Source organism: Pavona decussata, unplaced genomic scaffold (assembly GCF_977016875.1).
Source record: "Pavona decussata unplaced genomic scaffold, jaPavDecu1.1 SCAFFOLD_69, whole genome shotgun sequence".
In the NCBI taxonomy this organism is placed as follows: domain Eukaryota; kingdom Metazoa; phylum Cnidaria; class Anthozoa; order Scleractinia; family Agariciidae; genus Pavona; species Pavona decussata.
In genome coordinates this window covers 377,499-400,459 of record NW_028145488.1, presented here as the reverse complement: position 1 = coordinate 400,459, position 22,961 = coordinate 377,499, and the positions used below count along the sequence as shown (strand labels likewise).

The window sequence follows — 22,961 nt, the reverse complement described above, 5'->3', positions numbered from 1 at the left end:
TGTTGCTGACGTCACGCAAACAACATGGCGGACATCAGTAGTGGTAGTAGTTTCGACAATGTTTGGGGACTTTATGAACTATGATTGACCTGAAATCAAGATTAGCGACAGAGCTGCGATGTCTAAGAAACGAGTGGCTTATTTTTACGACGAGGATGTTGGCAATTTTCACTATGGTGAGTTTTTGTTCGGGGTTAATAAGCTTTCTAATGAACACGATTCAAAGCATGTCAATGTCCTCTGATTTTATATTAATCTAATGACTTAAGAACTCTATTGTTATGGTAGAAAGAGTTCCTAAATTTTGTTAAGACTTATTGAACATCTAACTCTGTGCCTGAATGTAAGCATTAGATATATTTAAACCTTTGATTTTCACAAATTTGCCCTACAATATAAGCTTATAGATTGCGATTCAAGAATTAGCAGCTGCATGAAATGACAGCAGCTGGCTATATACTGGTGAATGTTTCAGTCGTTATGTTCAGATTATCCTAGAGATTTACAAGTGAACTACTCAACATACTGCCGCAAAACTGCAAGCTTTTCACACACTCTACAGTTTATGCTCAAAGCTTTCCTTATCTGTTGAACTAAGGCAACCAAGAATGCCCTGAATTCATCAATTGTACACTCTGTATCTGTTGTCGAGTTTCACACTGGTATTACCAGTATTCCTTTCCCGAATAGCATTTAATTTAGATAATATTTATTTATTTTTGTTATACAAAACAAAATAAAGAAAAAGTATGTAAATAAACATAAGCGCACAGTAAATTATTTTATTGTCTGTTTATTTTTTCTTTCTTGTTTTTTTTTGTTTATTAGTGTTTTTACTGCCATTGTGTTTACTTCACATTAACTTGCTGCTACCATCTTCAATTGTGTGTGTACCAACCCCTCACTGCAGAACTAGCAATGCTAAAAGCAATAATTATTTCATTGAAAGATTCAATTAAACATTAAGAATTGTAAGACCTTGCATTTGACTGAACTTCTGATTTTACTGATCCCCATGTGAAGGGGGTTGCAATATTAAAATTGTTGATATTGATCAAAATAGTTATCTATGCCCGCATACAAACTGTGGTGCCAAAACCCATTTTAGTCATGATTATAAATTCTTAAATATGAATGCCGCAAAAGATGTATATTTTTTTTCCTTTTTCCCATGCACCCTGAGGATGTGGAACAAACTACCAAAAGACATTGTTGAAAGTGATTCTTTAGAGACATTTAAGACCAAGATTTCCAAGTATTTTAATGAATGATCTATGTATTTCAATTATTTTCATATTTTATTTATTTTTTTATCGATATTTTAAACTCATATTTAATTTAACTTATATCGTCATTATTTTTAGCTTTTTGTATCATTTTCAACATTGGTGTGATGTCTAATGACCTCACCAATGAAATTGAATGTAAATGTAAATGTAATATTCAAGAATGATTAATAATATTATATATGTCAATATTTAAAACAAATACAAATATAAAAGGAAGGGACTGGGGAACCTTGAACAACAGGATGTCATCTGTGGGAAAAATTCACTCAGGCTTGGAGTAGAATAAATTGTAGAAAAGAAAAAGAGTTTTTGTAGTGAAATGGTAAGACACTCAAGGAGAATGACAGAAATACGATGCTTAATTGGAGGGTCAGCTTGGATATTCCAGGGCTTACAACTTAGCAAACTGTGTATAGTGTGTATGAAAACATTTCCATTAATTTCCTTTTCACCTTACTGCTAGACTTACTTTAAAAAAAATAAATTGTTTTTATTTTCTTAGGCCCCAATCACCCAATGAAACCTCACAGACTCACCTTAACACATAACCTGGTTTTTAACTATGATCTTCACAGGAAAATGGAGGTAATTAAGTTGTACATGTAGAGATGTAATTTATACAGTTTAGTTGTCTTTTCTAGGCCTTTTGATTGACAAGTCAAAGCACAGAATAAATTCATACAAACAAAGAATAGGTGGTAAATTGCATTGCTGCCATGTTGATGTACAAAACAAAAGAATATCTTATTGCTCCTGTACACCAACATGGCAGCATGATGTCACATGCAAACCATCAATAGGAGTAGGAGGGGAAAGGAGAAAGGTCTTCACACTCTTGCTACTGCTCTCATGTCGCAAAGTGGTGTGACCTTCATGATGTACATGTATACATGTACAGTGTATACTCTGACAAAGCCCTGGCTCATGCTTGAAACATAAGCATTCAAATCTCTTTACAGTGGCCAAAGTACCTTATCAACTTAGATAAACCAGACATTTGTTTCAGCTACTCCACCACTGACACAGCAGTTTCTTTAGAAACAAACTCTCTGACCTTCATTCATAACAACATTCAAGTGATTTTATGTTGCTTTATTATAGCTATGCTGAACAGCCACACAGTGTTTAACATATTGCATCATCATGACTACTCAATTCTGCATTATTAGAAACCTTCTTTCTTATAAACAAGCATTAGCAGTTACGTTGGGACCAGAAGAAGTGTCCATATTACAGGGTGTCCTTATAAAGTGGGTTAATTTTAAGGAAAATGTATGGAGTGGGTCCAAAAAAACTGTCCCTAATAATGAGTGTCCTTTGTCTTTAAAGCGGGATTTCACTGTATTGCACCATCCTACAAACACAGTTTGTACTCTGTTTCTTTGATTGTTGTTAACATTGATTGCTTTTGTCTGATCATATTGTTTCTAATACATGTAGCCTCTATGCATCTTAATTAAAATAAAACGAAAGCTTCAATCGTGTCTCGTACTGTTTTCTGGAAAAATGTCATTTACTGTTCAACAACTTTTAAGTAATCACATTGCCCTTTCCCCTAGCATGGTCACTTGACACAGGTTTGATTGTTTTTATTTATTATTTGTTTGTTTATTTATTTGTTTATTTGTGCAGGTGTACAAGCCTTACAGGGCAACATACCATGACATGTGTAGATTTCATTCAAGTGATTATATAGAGTTTCTTAGAAGGTAGGATTACTCTTAAGTCTAGTCAATCAGGCTATTAGAAGTACCATAACGTGTAAATAAATGTACGTAGCTTAGCGTGTCAAAGTTTTCAGTTATTTCCTTATAATTTATGGCTTTGTTTTTCATTATTAGCATAAACTCTCTCAACTGAAGAATATCAGTTGGCAATATAAAATTATTTTGCACTTACAAACACTGCTAACATTAATGTTATTTAAAACAAAGAAAGTCACTTTGTAGACGTAGCTTAAAGTGCACCTAACAGCAGATCTTTTTATTCGGCGAAATAAATCTACTTTCTTTCTAAACTGTTCCAGCGAAAAATTTTTTTGAATTGGTTGAATCCTCGTCTTTCTATGCCCTCTTGAAGTTGGGACTGTGTTGTTGCACTACCGTGTTTTAGGAAGCCTGGGACGAGCGCTGGATATGACGTCACGCCAGGGACCACGCGATATCGATTACGTCTCTTTTTCGGTTTATTTCTTTGGGATTTACTCCACATAGTCCGTTTCAGAACGTGTTCGTCTTCTTCTTTACGGTTATCAGAAGCGTCCAAGGAGCCCGAGGAGTTCAAAGATTCTGAGGAGATCGAGGAGGATTTAGAAGAACCGGATGACTCCGAAATGAATTACATCTTCGAAATCAAAATGGACGCTTATCGACAAGAAGCTTCAGCAAGCGCAAACTCATTTGATAACAGCGACCTCGAAGAAGACCTGTTTTAATACGGATGAGCCTCGTGCCGACCTGGAATGAACAGCCAGATACGAAACACTTTATATTGGTTCATCAGCAATACTTCTTTTTCTAAACACTACAAGTGTTAAGCTTTCGAAAGAGACCAAAATGAAACCATTTGGACAGGAATTCACAGATATATGAATTTTCGAGTGTGATAGTTCTGTTTGTTGTGAATAAATTTTGCATCCGCCAGGTGCGGACACAAACAGCGCGCTTGGCAATTTCTTTTACAATTTCCATTCTACTTCGCTAACACTGTTCGATCTCTATACTAGAACATTTCAGTAAATTGCTGGATGCCTTAATTTTACTGTGCGAAACGAGTGGAAGTCAAAATAATTTTTCGAAGTTATGAAGTATTAAGCTTCAGCGCTTGTTGAAAATTCGCCCACAGCGACATTTCCTCTGATGTTTTGGAGCTTAAAAACGTTTTTTCTTAGTACTGCACATCAGCAATACATCCTTTTTTAAATACTGCAAGAGACCAAAATGAAACTATTTGGACGCAAATTCACAGATATGAATTTTCGAGTGTGATAGTTCTGTTTGTTGTGAATTAATTTTGCGTTCGCGAGGGACAGACACAAAAAGCACGCTCTGTGATTTCTTTTACAATTTCGATTCTACTTCGCTAAGACTGTTTGATCTGTATACTAGAACAGTTAAGTTATTTACCGGGTGATTTCTTTTTACTCGGCGAAAGGAATTGAAGTCAAAATAATACTTCAAAGTTACGAAGCCCCTAAGCGCTTTCGAAAAATTCGCCCGTTGTGACATTTCCTCTCGTGTTTACAAGGTGAAAAGCAGTTTTCTTTTATACATCGCATCAGGAATGTTCCTTTTTCTATCCAGTGCATGTCTTAAGCTTTCGAAAGAGACCAAAATGAAACCATTTGAACACGAATTCGCAGAGATATGAATTTTCGCGTGTGATAATTATGTTTCTTCTGAATTAATTTTGCCTTAGCGAGGCGCGGACACAAACAACGCGCTCGGCGATTTCTGTTATAATTCCGATTGTACTTCGCTAACACTGTTTGATCTGAATACTAGAACAATTTAGTTAATTGCTGGATGCTTTCTTTTTACTCTGCCAAGCGAATTGAAGCCAAAATAATTTCAAAGTTATGAAGTCTTTAAGCGCTTTTGAAAAATTCGCCTGCAGCGACATTTCCTCTGATGTTTTGAAGCTTCAAAACGTTTTTTTTTTTTAATATATAGCCCATCAGCAATACATCTTTTTCTAAACACTATAAGTGTCTTAAGACCTATAGAAACGAAAGTAAGACAAAAGGATCGAATGAAGGGAAGAAATTGGTTTCACAACATTGGAAAATATGCATTGTATATACAAGATTTTCTCACCTTCCTATTGCTTCGGTCAGACTGAGGCACATCGACTGGGGCTCCAATGGCATGAATTGTTGGCCAGACAGTGAATCCCATCTCATCTTTTATTAAATGTGGCCAGGATGGTTTTACTTGGCCAGGTAAATCACCCCTAGTGTGGACCAGTCTTGTGAAACAGTCCTTCTCAAAATTAGCGGAGCAAATGTGAGAATATTCCGTCGGTTCCCACTTCGCACGCTTGAGTTTTGCAAAATCCACCCATCGTTTCTGTCTCTTCAAGCGAACGGGACGATCGTCACCATAATATGGTAGTAAATGGAGACCTTTCCCCTTTTCTAGATTTGGTTTGTTACCACAGCCTCCAACAACACATCGGGAAGGCATATTAAGTCATGTAATTGCAAAACATGAGTAGAAAGACTGGAAAGCGAACGATCCTAATCGTCCCTGGCGTGACTTCACAGAGCAGCTCGATCCATTCCCCGCCAAAGTACGGCTGCACAACAAAAATGGCACGATTTTCAAACCTTCGCTGAAGCACCGAAAATCGAGGATTCAACCAAATCAAAAAATTTTTTCGCTGGAACACTTTAGAAGGAAAGTAGATTTATTTCGTCGAATAAAAAAATCTACTGTTAGGTGCACTTTAAATGATATTCTTTAAGTGCTCAAAATTCACCATACACAGTAGGCTCTGGTGAATTTGGAGCACTTTATGCACTGTAAGCTACATGTGGGTAATTTATTTTATTTGTTGATACTAATAGTGAGTAGAGAAACTAATCACAGAATAAAAATTAATTTTCTTTATAGCATTGTTCAGTTCCAGAAAATATCCATACTCCCCCATGGAAGGTTTTTTTGTTTTGCACCTCCCATTCCCCCAAGAAATTCCAGTTTAGCTTCATACATGAACTTTGCTTCTCAAACTTTGACTTTTAAGACCAAACTCCCCCTAGGAATTTCAATCAATGACCTTCCATTGGATGGGTATGGATTTTTTCTGGAACTGCACATTATCCTAAACAACAGCTGGAAAGATTGCCATCAATACACATGTACAGGTATGCACATTTTCTGTCTAGAAACAGTGTTTCTGAGATTACAGGTAAATTCTATTATCTTTATTGTTTTTCAGGGTGACACCACAAAATGCAACAGTGGGACAAAACAAATTGGCAAACAATTTTAATGTTGGAGAAGACTGGTGAGTGAGTTTGATGTGCAAAATCTGAAGATCTAACCCTATTTAAATGATGGAGTTGAGAAACTTCACTTGAAAGGGATTTCAATCCATCATTGCAGGGCAAACAATTGACATTTCAAACCAGCTATAGATTGACTTCAGTGTTCACAACCATCCACAACCATTTGAATGAGTGAAATTCAACAGTTCACTTCAAGGAAGTACATAAAATCTTAAATTTAGTTTCAAATAGAATATTTCCTACTTTATTAAGTTCTTAATAAACACTGTAGGTCATGAACCACAAGCACATAAAAGTGCTTTTTCTGCTCAAAGTCCTGACACACTGTTGGCCAATAAGAGACTGAGAAAGTCAAGATTTCAAGAAAGGCCCTCCAAAATCTTCGAGACTTCCAACATATTCCAGCAACTTCACTTACCTTATCTACCTGCCCATTGTAAAGTTCACGACTTCTGTTCAAGTGTCTATGGATTCTTTGTTGCTATTTTGTTTTAGCCCTGTGTTCTCTGGCCTGTTTGACTTCTGTTCTATTTACACTGGTGCATCATTGGAAGGTGCTGTGAGACTGAATCAAGGGGTATGTACTGCAAGAAAGTACTGAGGGTGTAACTATGCATGTAGAAGCCTGTTTTCATGAAATTACAGTCTAACAGATTCAATTCAGCATTATCCTAGCTAAAACATTGAATACTTTTAACTTCAAAATGCGAGTCAGTGAGTATAGCTTACATCTTTCATAATAATTTATATTATTGTCTTTCATATAAATAAATACCTCTTACTGACCAAGTTCGAGGTCCATACTGTGAGTTACAGACCAAGTTTTTTTCCCATTAATTTATTTTGCGTGGGCCATAAATCAACGGGGAAAAAACTTACAGCACGGACCGAGAAAATGAGGTTAGTTAGATATTTATTATATCTCTGAGGTTAATCAGGCACGTGGGAAATGAAAACTTTTAAATTTAGCAGGCCGTACAGTGAAATATGGCCTGCAAAATTGACCAATCACACCACGCATAGTAACTGAGAGATGTAGTTGAGTAAATTATTCACCTGCAGTTCAGCTTCACATTTCACATAACTTCATTAATCTGTCACATCTATAAAATATTACAAACTTGCAGCTGTACAAAATCATCAACTATACCTCCCAAATGAACAGCTCTCAGTTGTTAGAGCACTGCATCAGTATCATAGAGGCCATTGGTTCAAATCCCGTTGAAGCCTGAATTTTTTTCAGGCTTTCTTTTTGCAACTGCTTCCATTTACATATAACCGTGATCACCTTTCAACGACATTGTAGTAATTTAAAATCTTTCAATTTCTGCAGTTCTTATATACATGCATGATAAATTATTTCATACACCTGTTCCTACTTCCCATCAGTAAAATTAATTGTCTCCCGTTCATTTTCATTCTATCATATGACTATAGGATTCAAATGTTGCTTAAAACAAGTAGAGAGGTACAACAAGACTGTGTTTAGATTCGGGTTTAAACTCACATGACATGCATGTAATAAACATGTACGCTGAATTTCCCATTACATGTACAGTACATGTATGTTAAATAAAAATGTTTTTTTTTTATGCATGCACTCAATTGGAATCTCACACTCTAAACTGAACTGCTTGATTAGCAGCTGTAGTTTATGAAACAATTTTTTTTGTTTACAGGTTTGTGACATTGCAGTCAACTGGGCTGGTGGTCTACACCATGCAAAGAAATGTGAGGTGAGTTAACATACACCAACGCGCTAAGGTTTATACATGTAAATACACCTGTACAAGTACTGTACAAATGTGAAAAATTAACTGAAAGTTATGGTCATTTTCCTGACATAATACACGTAGGTTAATAGTAACAGTATAACCTGTTTAAAACACCCCTTATTTTAGCTAGCTTTAGTAGTTATAACTCAAAAACAAGCTTGGTGACCTCCTTTTTATTATGGAACTGTGATCACTATGTTCAGATACAACTTTTGCAGAGCTTAAAAAAATGTTGGAAGGGTTTCAGAGCCACCTTAAATTTTTAAACTGCGATCAGCATGTTCAGATATGCAAGTTTTGCAAAGTTTGTAAAAAAAAGTTGTTGGAAAGGGTTAAGAGCCACCTTAAATTTTCAAAAATTATATTTAACAATTAGATTATGAGCTTGAGATTTCTATCGCATGACTATCATGCATAGAAATTGAGAGCGAATAATTTTATTGTTTTAGTATAAATCTACTATTCGTTCAAAACTAAACAAGTAAATTATCTATATCCTCATCGCAGAAACTTCAAAACAGCAAGGAAGTGGTCACCATCTTGTTGAAAACCGCTACTCACTATCTATCACAGAATAGATAGCGAGTAGCGTAGCCAATCAGAGAACGGCATTCGTAATAGAACGCTAGTAGATTTATACTAATCTTATATATCTGGCTACTATTAGCCTAATGCATTGTCTTAGATCAAAACATTGTGCAGTTGTTGTGTGAAATGACAATTTCCCCAGAAAGCTGACTGGCTACAGCTGTAGATCTTCTTATCTTTCACCAGGCATCTGGATTCTGTTACGTGAATGACATCGTGGTTGCAATATTAGAACTACTAAAGTAAGTCATGTGGTTTCTTTGTTAAAAGAAAATAGATTTGTAATAATTAGTATAAAGAAATTCTATAACCTACATCATTGCTTAAGGTGATTCCATCGAATTGCATTGCGCATCCTTGCTGCGCATAATTTTTCGCGTCATTTAGCGCGCGCACGAGCGCGTGCGCACAACATTACGGGATTTCCTTGAGGTTAAGCTTGGCAGTAAAATAAATGGTCCTTTTCTTCTAAACGAGCACGGTGACCCCCATTTTTTAATGCATCAATTTAAATGTCCTTTGGTTGACCACTATATATCGCGATTTAAAGAAAAGTTTAATACTCTACTTTGAGATATTTTTATTTGAATGCTTTAAAAAGCACCTATTTAGGTAGTGCTGCTTACGTGCACACGCAGCAAAATCTTTAATTTCTTTCATAATCTTAATTCCAGTTCAATGAAAATAGTTTGTTGTGTAAGATTAAAGTAAATTTTGTTTAATTGCTTCGATATTTTAATGCAAGAAATTAATTTTTGTAGAAATGATAGTTCCCTATTTCTGATTGCTAGCGTTCCCAATATAAACCGTGGGTCATCTATTTACTATATTAGCCACCCAGGTTGCACAAAAACGAGCACGGTGACCCCCATTTTTTATTGCTTTTTTGTAATGCTTATAACATAGTCATGAACTGGACCAAGTCTTAGAAAATTTTAAATACTCTTTCTTTTTCAGCGGAATCACCTTAAGCTAAATGTACAACCCAGGGCTCGGTTGTTCAAAAGCCGATTAAAGCTAAACCCAAATTAAAAATTAACCAAGGGTTTGTTCTCGCTCTGTCATTAAAAATGTTTCTAAAAGCTGATTTTAAGCTAACGGTAAAGAAAAGTCTATGTCAAAACTGAGCAACAAAAATCTTTTTGTAGAGTCATCATTGATTAGTAATAAAACTTGAATCAAAGTTCACATTAACCTAGGATTAGCTTAATCGGGCTTTGAACAACCAGGCCCAGGCCCCAGTTGTTCAAACAGCGAATACACCTGTAACTATATCCAGCAGATAAAATTTTATTACATGTATTTGGTTGGATTACATTTTGTCTGCTGGATAGTGATTTATCCACTGGATTGAGTTATCCATTCTTTGAACAATCGGGTCCTGAATTCCAAACTGATACAAATCCCAGGCCAGTTATCTTAACTCCACTGCGATGTTTTAAATATTTCAGATGTCACTCTCTCTTCTTGTACTTATTTCATGTTGCCATGATTATTAGTCATCTAAGACTGTGTGTTTTATTTCAGATATCAGTCCCGTGTACTGTATGTTGACATTGATATTCACCATGGTGATGGAGTTCAGGTAACTTTGTTATGTGCAGATTTGCTTATTTTACTGGGCTTTTTATTAACCCTTTCCTGCCCAAGAGTGCCATATGGCACAAGACGCAATAATGAGCTCAGTATTTGGTCAATTTGTGTGAAATTTGCACATCCAAAAGATCTTTGAAAGATCTATAAATTGAAGGCATAAAATCATGCCCCCCTCCTATATGAGACTTGATTTACCACCCCTCAAACTTTTGGATTTTTTTTCCTTTTTACGTTAAGGGTCCAGTTGATATCTTACAACAAGCAATAGACTGAGAGCTGTACATTAAGCTATAGTTTAGGGGGATACCCAGTATGTACATGTACAACGAATAAGAAAATTTTCAATGTTTTTTTTTCTTTCGTTTTGGACTTTTCTCACTCTAATATGTGACCTCTTCCATCTCTGTTGGTGTGATTTATAGCACACCCCAGAAAATACCTTTTAAATGGTATATCACATGTGGTCTCCCAGTTCATAGTTAGCGATTTAGAAAAATTCGACATGTCCCTCAGGCAGGAAAGGGTTTAAAGGATAACCAAATTTAAAGAGTTTTGTATACACAAAATCCTGTTAACTCAAACTCCCAGCTACAGTTTTTGGTCAAGTTACAGGACGTAACTTGACCAAAATCTGATTTCAAGGATTTGACCCAATTATTTTCACTCTTACAAGTTGGAATATGTGATATTTCTTTTCTGTCTCTGGCAGTGAGACATTGTTAGCTGCATTTGAAAGTTCTCAGTCCACATGAAAGGTGCAATAATTTCTTAACAACAGTTGCTCATTTTGGAGCACTTGTTTATCCAGAAGTGTTTTTGTCTGGTGATCCCGTTTTTCTTTTTTCGATATGTTGAAAATGACCTAAACATTTTGTTAACGAGCATATACGGTACATTTCCCACAGGTTTATTAACCTATGGCAGCATCCCTGGGGATTGGTGGCATATAAAAACCATAAATTGTGTAAAACTATTTCAAAACAATTTAGTTTTAAAAAGTTTTTATAAGATCAAATTTTTTACCATTCTCAGGTCAGATTCAAAATAGTTTCAATCGAAACATTTAACATTTATGCATTTGACATTTTTATTGCAGGAAGCATTTTATTTAACTGATCGTGTCATGACTCTGTCATTTCACAAATATGGCAACCACTTCTTCCCAGGAACTGGTGAGACATTATAAGCATAAAATTTTAGTGTGGATTTGTGATAAATTGAATGCAAATGGGACAGCTAATGATATCACCTTAGCCCACTGATGGTGGACTACAGAAAACACATAATGTTGAAAGTCACAGGAAAGAAAAATGAGCATGGTGCAGCTACAATCTTGTACTGGATACATGTAGCTAAGAAAAACCCCAGCAGGCTCATTAACCCTTTAAGCCCTAACAAAGATCAGCTTCAAATTTCTCCTTGTAATTATCAATACCTATTCAATCCCTGAGGTCATGAGAATTAAGGATATGATCACTCAAGGTGAATTTTCGTAATAACTTCTCCCCAGTATTTTTTATAAGAAAAATATGGGAACAAGTAAGGAGAATTTATCCTTTGATATAAGGGGTTAAAGGGTTAATGATCCCAGCCAGCTCTTTTGGACTGTGCACCTTTAAAATTGGCCTGAAGTATTTGTGTTCTGTTGAAATGTCAGCCGGTAATAAGATCACTCTCAGACGGCAAAATTCGCTGGTAGCTGGGTCTTAGCAATATCCCTGATCTTGACCAAAAGGGTGCCAAATGCCCCCTCCCCCTCTAGAGTTCCTATCATTTGGGGGTGGGGAGAGTTTCCTTAAGATCACTTTCAGATAGCGAAATTCGCTGGTAGCTGGGTCTTAGCAATATCCCTGATCTTGACCAAAAGGTTGCCAAATGCCCCCTCCCCCTCTAGAGTTCCTATCATTTGCGGGGGGGGGGGGGGGAGTTTCCTTTCAGTATACTGATTGACATTTAATCCCGTTCACTTTGCGCTTGCATTTCAAAATAATGCCTGTAATATCACATAGTAAGGTACAGATAGTGCATTTTGCCCAGTGAAAACTCATTTTAATGTGAGAGGTTTTGCTTTGCAGGGGACATGTTTGAATTGGGAGTGGAAAATGGAAGGTACTACTCACTCAATGTACCCTTGAGAGATGGAATTGATGATCAAGGTTGGTCCAGAACTTATGAATTCACAAATGCTTTGTCAGACGCTGTTATGAACAATGCCAAGGAAATGTCTTACAAAACTGTCTAACTTTGTTTTCAGGTTATGCCTGCCTCTTCAAGCCCATAATGCAGACTGTTGTGAGTCATTATCAGCCTAGCTGTATTGTTTTACAGGTACAGTGTAAACTAAACTCTTCTTGAGAATGATGTATTATTCAGTGAGTGACATAGGCAAACTCGGAAAAAGAAAATCTGAGTGCTCCTATCAGGAGTCGAACCTAAGACCTTCCGAATACTAATTCGGATGTTCTACCACTGAGCTACAGGAGACTCGTGGGAGCTAAGGCCGTTAAACTAGGTTCATGGGACAAACATCCTGCATACTCCAAACTCTTCTTGCAGTAAGAGTTTGTATTCCAAAGCAGGTGGTGGTGAGTCTGAGACAATAGGCCATTTTCAAGTTGTTGTGAGCCTAATTACATTGTATGAAAACAAGGCTAAGTGGAAAGCTTTTCATATGAAAGTTAGCTTTGTTTGCGTATGAATGACAACTAATTTTCATACTAATTTTCATAACAGAATAGCCTCGCTTTCATAATGAGGTTCACAGCAACTCGGAAATGGCCGATTGAAGTGCTGAGTGCATAACTGTCTTATGAATGTAATTTTCCGGTACCCTTTTTCAGCGGGACAAGCAACTTATATCTGTATTTGTAAAATAAATTGTTGTTGTTCAGACCTGGTTTTCAGAATCCATACCCATTTCTGTAAAATCCATACCTGTTTTCAAACTTTCAGACTAAAATGGCTCAAAAACCATAGCTTTTGGTGCCGCACATACCTAAAATACAATAGCTTATGTAGGAGAGTTTCCCCTCCCCCACATGTTGCTTTTAAAATTACAGTGGTTTTCCATTGAGTATCGCGTAAGTAATTCCGCGTTTGGTTTGGTTTTGCATTACTACGCTCTTTGATTGGTTAACAAAACTCGCGCCACTTTCTCAACCAATGGGAATCTAAACCAAAACCAATCGGGTTTTTCGCCGCACGCTTTTTCCCGCGCTTGGCACCAGTTGCATGTATTTGCTATGAATTCTGATTGGCTCGTTGTGTTGTTTACATCTGTTGCTTTTGGTCAGAGTAATTTCTTTGGTTTGGTTTTACGACACTCAATTGGAAACCGCTCTTAAGCTTCATCATTACTTCTATTTTGACAGTGTGGGGCGGACTCTCTTGGCTGTGACAGACTTGGCTGTTTTAACCTGAGTATCAAAGGCCACGGGTAAGCTGGATATTTCTCTCCTTGCTGTATTTGCATCATGCCATGAAAAATGCTGGAAGCCATTGAACATAATCAGTGCTGTCGTAGCTTTTGTCACCGTATTAGAATTAACCACCTTGGCCCAGCTAGTCAAAGCCCGAATTTTGATTCAAGTTTAATTGCTAATCAATAAAGATTCTTCTAAAAGATTTTTGTCCCTTAGTTTTGTCTTTGACTTTCCTTTACCATTATCTTGAAATTAGCTTTTGAAATCGCTTTGAACGAGCGAGAAGAGAACCTCGGTTAATTTTTAATCGGGGATTAGCGTTTAATCGGCTTTCGAACAACCGGACCCAGGTTGGAATGATACGTCACACTTGGTTCCGTTAGTTTTAATATTTTAGAATCGAAATTATTCATTCATTCTTAGTGTCGTCAGTTAGTTCTAAGTACGTAAATTATGATCATCGACATCTTGGTGAGTGTAGCCCAGAGAAGGACTGTTTGAGGTGAAAATAGATAAAGACAGTCAACTCCCTTTATTGCGGACACCCTCGGGACCGCGAGTTTATTAGTGTCTTTAATAGCGGGAATTTATTTCAGTCGAACGTCTGTACAGTATTTTTGCCGGGGATTTAGCTCCTGTCCGCATTATGGAGGTGTCCGTAATAGCGAGGTGTCCGCAAGGCGAGAGTTGACTGTAGAGACAGTTAAATTAATAAGTTTATAACTTAGAGACCCCGGGCTGGTGGAATTACGATAACTTTCACAATTACTGCAAGAGCGGTTTTCAATTTATTGTCGAAAGTAATTTCGCGTTTGGTTTGGTTTTGCATTGCTACGCTCTGTGATTGGTTAACAAAACTCGCGCCACTTTCTCAACCAATGGGAATCCAAACCAAAACCAATCGTGTTTTCGCCGCACGCGTTTTCCCGCGCTTGACACCAGTTACATGTATTTGCCTCGAATTCTGATTAGCTCGTTGTTGGTGTTGTGCAGATTATGCTCAATGTTTCACACTATAACGCTAATTCTTTATGCTCAGCAAATGTCACTTGAAAGAAGAGGGCTTATTTAGTTAAAAATAACCTGGCATCTATAGGGGGTGCACTGGAAAAGGTACCTCTGCGAAAGCCCAACGATGTAATGCGTTTTACAAATTCCGGACGCAGTGTTGAAAGGGACCTATTTTTTGTGTCGCTTTGAACAGCCGAAAACGTATTTGAATCGATGGAATCGTCAAAATAATGGTTCAGTTTTGTTATCAATAACCCCACTAGAGCACAGAAACTAGTAATAGTTATGTTTGGCTGCTCATGGCTTGGATGGAAATGGATTGCAACTCGAAAAAATTGGCCAGATTTTTCAAGTTCTTCCTGTGTATTGTAGAGAAATCGCTAAAAAACTGACCATGGTTTGTTCTTCCTCGTTGAAATCCGTTAAAATTTTCTTCCTGGCGCTCTAACAGCAATTTCATTTTAGAAAAATAGGTTCTTTGTCAAACATTTGAGCAGCTTTGACCAAAATACGGCAAAATCACCGTGACAGAGTACTTTTTTAGACCTGATGAATTTTAACCGGGTATAAATAAAGATAACTTACCTTTAAGTTTAGCCTCCCACGCAGTCGTGTTCAGGGGACTATCATTACCTCCTTCCCACCCCTTAAAAATGACTGCGTTGGAGGCTAGTTAAAGTTGAAATGCAAGGTTTTTCTCTTGTGTTTTTGGCAGAGAGTGTGTGCAATTTGCCAAGACGTTCAATCTCCCTATGTTGGTTCTTGGTGGTGGAGGATATACTATCAAGAATGTTGCACGATGCTGGTAAGCGGCTATAGTGCGCAGTAAGCTCTAAAGAGCTGCTACACATTTGTATGCCAAAATCGTTGACTACTTGTTTGTAAGTTGTGTCAGTTTCCTGTTAGGAGAGTCATTTCGTGCCAATAGGCCATTTCCGAGTTGCTGTGAACCTCATTATGGAAGCGAGGCTAAGTGTCAAGCTTTTGATTATTAAAATTAGTTCTGTTCGCATATGAATGAAAACTAATTTTCATAATAAAATAATAAAAGTTTTGCGCTTAGCTTCGCTTTCATAATGAGGTTCACAGCAACTCGGAAATGGCCTAATCTATACAACCAACTCCACAGTGTAACTCAGGAACTAACACGTTTTTGAGGTGTTGTCCATCTTTTTCGTCACGAGTGTGACTACAAAGACGTTCTCCGACCGCAGTCGAACCCGGATAAAATTATCCGCCCTTTGAACGACTGGGGCCTGGACACCAAACACTTGTAAATGATACCCCAATACATTCTAAAACGGAAATGTCATACGCTATAATCTAAGAATATTCACAAGAATATTTTCAGCCTAAAATCGTCAGAAAAATAAGAATTTTCAGCCTGGGCTTGAAAACTTATTCTTAATAAAAAAAGATAACAATCTAGTAATGTTTGATGTGTTTTTATGTAATGTTTAAAAAACGAGCAGGAGTGTTTTATCGGGTTTAAAACTACGAGACGCAGCCGAGTGGTGTAAACCCGATAAAACACGTGCTGCGAGTTTTTTGAACGGCTTCAAAAACATTCCTGGAAAAGCGTGTGTCAGTACGAGAAAAACACCTCATACTAACGAGGAGTGTTTTATCAGCTGATAAAACACCGCATATTACCTGGAATAAGGAGGAGGTTTATCGATATAAAGTCACTGCACGTGATGTATTTTCGAAAATTTGATAGGTCAATGGGCTTATGAATTATTAATGAGGTTTTGAATTTTTTTTTTGTTCCAGGGCCTACGAGACATCCCTTCTGGTGGACCAGGAAATTTCCAGTGAAATTCCTTACAACGGTACTGACGCTTCATTTATTGTAGCTGTGGTTTTGTTGAATTGCGTTACGGAGAAAAGTCATCTTTTCCATTAAAAAGTAATTGAAAGCCCTGTTTTTCACCAGGCAAAGAACGCTTTACTGTCAGGAAAATTAAACTGCATGGAAAACGAGATATATATTTTTTGGACAAAGTTGCGATGCTGGCGGAACGTGTATGGGAAAATTAATAAAGTTTAACGAAAGCACAAAGTTCTTGAAAGTAAGAAGTTATTTTTCTATTTTCTCTACCTCCTCTCCTCCCAGAACCGTTTGTGAAATATGTCTCAGTTGGATAGAAAAACACTAGCATTGCATAGAGGAGGAGAGGAAAGATGAAAACAAATTTCATTGTCATTCGATGCATTTTTTCCCTCCTTTTCATTGGCCGAGAGCAAGCCACGTGACCTGCAAATAACTGCTAACAAATAATGGTCTCCTCATGTGCAATACTGTCCAACTGTGTTTTGCTGCAAATAATTTTCTGCCCATGCGTAATTGAAACCATGCTCTTGTGTGAAAATGGCTGATCGCTTCCCTGAACTGTCAGAGAGTGATTGGCATCTTTTTAGTTGATCAAAGCTATAAAAAACAAACTCGGTAATTGAATGGTAAAAATTAGTGAACTCGGTTATCGCAAAATATCGTGATTTGTCAGTGTCTCGCAGATCAATTGTTTGCCTGAGCCTTCGTCTTCGGCAAGTAACTGATCTGTTCGCCACTGACAAATCACGATATTTTGGTCAACCTTGTCCAATAATTGTTAATTGGTGGACATAAAATTCAAGTGCGCTGAAACCTCTGACAAGCATTGTAGGTAGCGAACTGAGAACTGCCAACTTATTTAATGGCTCACAGCTAACGTTTCTTTAAATCCATATCAGATTACTTGGAGTATTTCGCCCCAGACTTCTCTTTGCATCCAGAGATCGCAGCCAGGATAGAGAATCAAAACACCAAGCAGGTAGGCGTGTCAACTGTTCAACAGTCACCACGAAGCTTGTTTGAGGTTCTTCTGCTCTTCTTGGCAATCCCTTAAACAATTATCCTGCGAAATCGCGCGGAATACCGCCTGATACTTAACCGACGAGGCTTCTAAGTTTTATTATTCAACACATTGATAACGAAGGACAGTTTTATTGCAGAAAGCTGGAGACGATCTTTATTTTGCCAGTTTTCTTCCCGACACACGAAATTACGTATATCGCAAGATATCTGTTGACTGCGGAAAACGAATATTCAGTACATCATGACCATATTTGGGCAGTGCTACAATGTGTTGAATAAATATTTGATTATTGCGCTTTGCTTTCAATGTGAGAACCCCAAGCGAGCAATGGAAACTCCGCTGTTCTTAACAATCCACTCAAGTGAGTGATTGATATGTTAATGCAGCTCAGGTAACAGACATGTTAGATAAACGGTATTTTAAGATAAGGAAATGTCTCGATAAACGTTTGTCTACACCCGTTGTAGCTTCAACAAAGGGTGGCGAAAACTCTGTCATCAAAGATTGGATAAAAAGTCAGTTATGATGTATCAAAACTTTAAATTGGATGACACCAGAATATTTAAGATCAAGCTTTGTTTTTCGCGATAATTTGAATTCTTATCATTTAAAGGAATACTGAAAACACGCTAACTCTTCCACAACCGCGCACTGATTATTTGAAGAAAAGTTTCTTAGACAGTGGAGCTCAGTTGTGGAACAGTTTACCAATAGCATTACGGCAAGCAACTTCCTTGAATGATTTTAAGACTAAATTGAGACGCCACAGTCATAAGTAAGATTTTAAACAAGGCCTCAAAGAAAAGCAGCATTTATTGTTTTCTTGTTATTTTTTTAACTTTTTACAATCCTAGTTAGATAGATAGATAGTTAAGTAGCTGATGGAAATACCGCGTTTAAATAAAGTTAACCTATCCTATCCTATCCTATCCTAACCTATCCTATCCTATCCTATCCTAAAACTGAGCACAAAAAGTAAATTCCGCTCCACAAGGATGGCGTGTTTTCTATTCCGCCTTTTATAACTTGACTAACTGTCGCAAGTCATTTTTTTTTATCGTTGTTCCTTTTTGTCTGCCTCTATATGAAGTACCTGGACCACATCAAGCACACTGTGATTGAGAATGTCAAATGCTTAACGGGGGCCCCCAGTGTTCAGATGCAGGAGGTTCCCCCGGATTTCATGTGCCTGGAGGCCATGGAAGACCAGGAAGAGCCGGACGGAAGGCACGAAGATGACTCAAGGTAAGAGAGAAGAGGTCGTGGGGGGGAGGGGGGAAGGGTGCGAGGGATACTGGGTGGGACGGGAGGTGAGGGGATGAAATACCTGTGACGTGGATGGGAAGGGATAGAAGTGGGATATGACAGGGCGGGAAAAGACGAGAGAGGAAGGGATAACAGAGCAGGGAGAGAAGGGTTGGCATGGTGGGGGAGTAAGGGGGAGAGGAGATGGGGTAGGAGGTAAGGGGATTGGATAGGAGGGAATGGAAGGGAGGAAGTGGACGGAAAGGGAGGAGAGTAGGTTCAGAAGGGAGGGGAGATGAGGGAACCAGGGGTGGGGGAGTATTCAAAACTCTCAAGCATCTCTTGTCAAACTGAAAACCATAGCACTTCAATGGTAAATTCGCATACAGGCTGCAATTCGCCCAAAAAGGCACAAGGTTAACAGCTTCAAGCAACTTACAAGGGGTACAACTACTAAACAACACTTATCAGTACTGAGACACACGTACCATCCCCGTTTTGTGGCCAATACCGTACGCATGCCCACAACCATATCACCTGGGCAGTGGTAGCCATGGACAGGTGTTTCGCCCTTATTGGGGCTCATCAGCATGGCATAGCCGTCGGGTCAAGGAGCGGGAGTAGACCCGCGTATCGGTGACCCTTTACTGCCTAGGCGAGTGCATAGCACTGGTTTAAGCGCCAGCTCCACCGTAGGCAAGTGGTAGCTGTTGGTTGGGAACCGCTAAACAGTTCTCCCACGGCAATGCGTATGGAGATGGATCACTTACAGACCTGTGGGCTCAAAATAAATTGTAAACAACACGTATCAGCACTGAGACACACGTACCATCCCCGTGGTATGGCCAATACCGTACGCATGCGCACAGTGCTGTTTACAATTTAATTTTAGCACACAGGTCTGTAAGCGATCCCATCTCCATACGCATTGCCGTGGGAGAAATGTTTTGCGGTTCCCAACTAACAGCTACCACTTGCCTACGGTGGAGCTGGCGCGTAAAGGAGTGCTATGCACTCCCCTCGGCAGTGAAGGGTCGCCGATACGCGGGTTTACTCCCGCTCCTTAACCCGACGGCTATGCCATGCTGATGAGCCCCGATAAGGGCGAAACAGCTGTCCATGGCTGCCACTGCCCGGGTGATATGGTTGTGCGCATGCGTACGGTATTGGCCATACCATGGGGATGGTACGTTTGTCTCAGTGCTGATAAGTGTTGTACAACTACTACTCTATGAATGGAATGCGAACAATACGACACGATGCTGTATGTAGCCTCGGCCACTCTTTTGGTTCGTCACGCAATCTTTACTCCCCAGGGCGAAATATTACGTGACAAGCCAAAAGATCGCTTGCAAGGGAGGTTAGCTGAGAGCGGGATTGGAATCGACTGCTTAGCTTGGCGAATAGAGTGTTTTCACATGACGTCACAACGGCAATGTTGGTGTCTCAAAACAAAGAAATGGCCCAAACTAAAACCTCTGGGAATTGAACTCTATTTTTATGCAAATACTTTCTTTTGTTTCAGTAAACCAATATAGCCAGTAGTCACGTGAATAAAAACGCTCTATACAATCTTGAACATGTGTTTCCCTTCGAAGAATGTCAGTTGTTGAAAAGCTTTCATTTTTGTTTTGCTAGTTTTTAAATGACCGGCTTCTTTGAATGTACGGCTTGAGAAGAAAACAATGCAGACTTTCAAACTGTCAAGTGTCCTAATGATTACTGGCCGATTTTGCAGGCTTGTTTCCTTGTCATAGCTATAGTATGTCTTGCTCTGACGGTGAAAATTCTCTCTTGTTACAGATTTGAAGGGGAGTTTTATGATGGCGAACATGACGTGGACAAGGAAGAGGCGTATGTGGAAGTGTAGTCATACTGCATGAACGAAAAAGTTGCGCTCTAAAGCACCGACAAGCCATTTGTCAAGGTGGACTATCAAGCAAGCGCAACCCAGCATCTCTCAAGTGACGAGCAGAGTTCTGCTTCAAGAGACCAAAGAATGTTCGCCAAGTCTATGATGCAAACGCTTAAGTTCATGTACCTTCATGAGAGCGTCGTGAAGTGTCGTATGAGCAAAGCACTCCGTAAGGGCTTCGCTACAGCTCTTGTAAAACTGTATTCAGATTAGATTTTTACAAACTGCCTGTGGCTTCCTACGCGAATTTATAGTTGTGTTTTTAGACTTAGTTGTGGTATGTAACATCTAAGCATTGTAAGTAAAGTGACGTTCTTTATTGCTAAATTTCGTTGTCCCAAGGTAACATTTGCTAAATGTTACTTTGCTAAATTAAATTTACAAATGATACTAATAACAAGGCCGAACAGAAGTGGTTTGCAACTTGAAATTTGGGGGCCATCATGCTGTGCCGGGAAGATAGAATGTAAACTAAAACGGGTTGCCGTTGTGACGGGAAAGTTAAGGAATTTTGCACTCAAGAAATTCTTAATTCTACCTTAAGCCGCCGTTAGACGTTGAAACTTTTAGCTGAAACTTGTGTGTAACGGAGAACGAGACCAGTTACACGAAGTGGTGTTACACGGTGAAACTCTTGTTTTTTCACCACTGCGACCGTTGCGAGCCGTTGCAAAAGTAGAAAGCGGTTCTACTTTTCGTGAAACTTGTCTCGCAACGGAAGTTCGGAAAAGTTTCAACTCAGCGCTGAATCCGCATGGCATTTTACACTAAAACAAAACATGTCCCCTAGAGAAAGTTATCAGCTTCATTATAAACGATAATTCTACATAAACAAGTACAATGACAGACAATTTTTTTTCTTTTCTGCCCCACAAAAAACCTAATTATAAACAACTCAAAACTGCAGATAACAGTGGACACTTGAATTATGAATTAGAAAATACAGAATCTTAGCTGTGGACAATTGAACATAACCATGTAATGTGACGTAGAGTAGCATTAGACGTTTAAGGCCTTTCCAACAGATATCCACCGAAATGATCCCGGTTAGGTGCCCCGATTAGTTTGGGTCAAGAACAAGAGAGGATGTCTCTTGGCCAAGAAGGGTTCCTCAATCTTAAGCTTGGTCTGCAGTTTGGCTTGTTCCAACGAAGTGGGCCTTTGCAACAGCTTACATTTGTTTTAATTTTGGCCTCAGCTGTTACGATAAATCTTTTAGTTCCATTTCCGACTTCTCGGATGTGGAATTAGAATTTTCTAAAGTGCGTTCAACAGGTCGAAGATAATAGATATTAGTATATACCACACAAGTGAATAGTACTTTTCGTGCGCGCTGATTGGCTAGCTCGGAGGTGTTTAGCCAAGTACTATTCACCTCCGAGCAGCCGAAGAGAAACAAGATGGCTTCCCGTTCGCCACAGTTACGTAAGAGAAAACTATTTCGATAAACGAGGCGGCTGTTAAAAAAAAGATAAAAAAATGACAACAAAGTTTGGTTTGACGGCACTAAATGGTAAGTTATTTAATCTTTTCAACCTCATATTCTAAGCCGAAAAATGAAAATATAATCCCTTGTATACGAAAACTTCCGAGTACTAAAATTACAATGAAAACAATGAAACATCTAATATTTTTCAGCATGGTTTCAACAACAAGACGAATTTCACAGAAAAATTGAAGAAATGACACTGTAGGAACTAAAAAGTTTCTCCAAAAGTTTTATTTGTCTGCAAGAAAGCGAGACGGAACTTTCTAAAATAAGAAATCCCTTACCGCGCGGAGCGCGAGATTTTAAAATTTCATACCATTTGTCGGTATATTGTCAGAAATAAAATAATATTTTGGTCCGCTAGTTATTCAGCTTGTGTGGTATATACTAAAGCAATTATTCACCTCAGTATTGGTGAAAGTGATAGATATTTACCTCGCCTCTTCGCGGCTCGGTAAATATCCATCTCTATACACCTCCACTTCGGTGAATAATTGTTAACTATCAGAGCCATCCGAAGAGACTGACTTAGAAACTACCGAATCACTCCTCTATGTACAGATTTGCGTTTGGCGTTTGAGAAATGAAAGATACTCGGTTTGGATGTCAAATGGTGAAGTTGTCTCGATTGATATTTTGAGTCGCGCTGTTAAAAATGCCTTGATTAGTGGAATAGTGGTTTTTTGGTAAACCCAAATGGACAAACTTGGCGCTTAAATATGAGAGAAAATAAGTACCCTCGCAATATGATATCGCTCGTAAGGC

General features: G+C 38.4%; 1 protein-coding gene across 1 annotated transcript; it reads left to right on the top strand.

Annotated features, from left to right (window-relative positions):
- Positions 1-2: 2 nt before the first annotated feature.
- Positions 3-21,034, top strand: LOC146477640 (histone deacetylase 3-like). Its single transcript, XM_085113106.1, has 17 exons — positions 3-176; positions 1,792-1,874; positions 2,922-2,998; positions 6,228-6,296; positions 6,793-6,874; positions 7,977-8,033; positions 8,847-8,902; positions 10,188-10,245; positions 11,353-11,428; positions 12,332-12,412; positions 12,511-12,584; positions 13,628-13,692; positions 15,405-15,494; positions 16,463-16,521; positions 17,423-17,502; positions 18,638-18,792; positions 20,596-21,034. Exons 1-17 carry the CDS (start codon positions 119-121, stop codon positions 20,660-20,662), a joined length of 1,287 nt encoding a protein of 428 aa, XP_084969232.1. The 5' UTR covers positions 3-118; the 3' UTR covers positions 20,663-21,034.
- Positions 21,035-22,961: the final 1,927 nt, after the last annotated feature.

Coding starts and splice junctions, on each gene's coding strand:
- LOC146477640 (XM_085113106.1), top strand. CDS start 119: ATGTCTAAGAAACGAGTGGCTTATTTTTACGACGAGGATGTTGGCAAT. Junction 12,413..12,510: donor AGATGGAATTGATGATCAAG/GTTGGTCCAGAA, acceptor CTTTGTTTTCAG/GTTATGCCTGCCTCTTCAAG. Junction 16,522..17,422: donor CAGTGAAATTCCTTACAACG/GTACTGACGCTT, acceptor AATCCATATCAG/ATTACTTGGAGTATTTCGCC.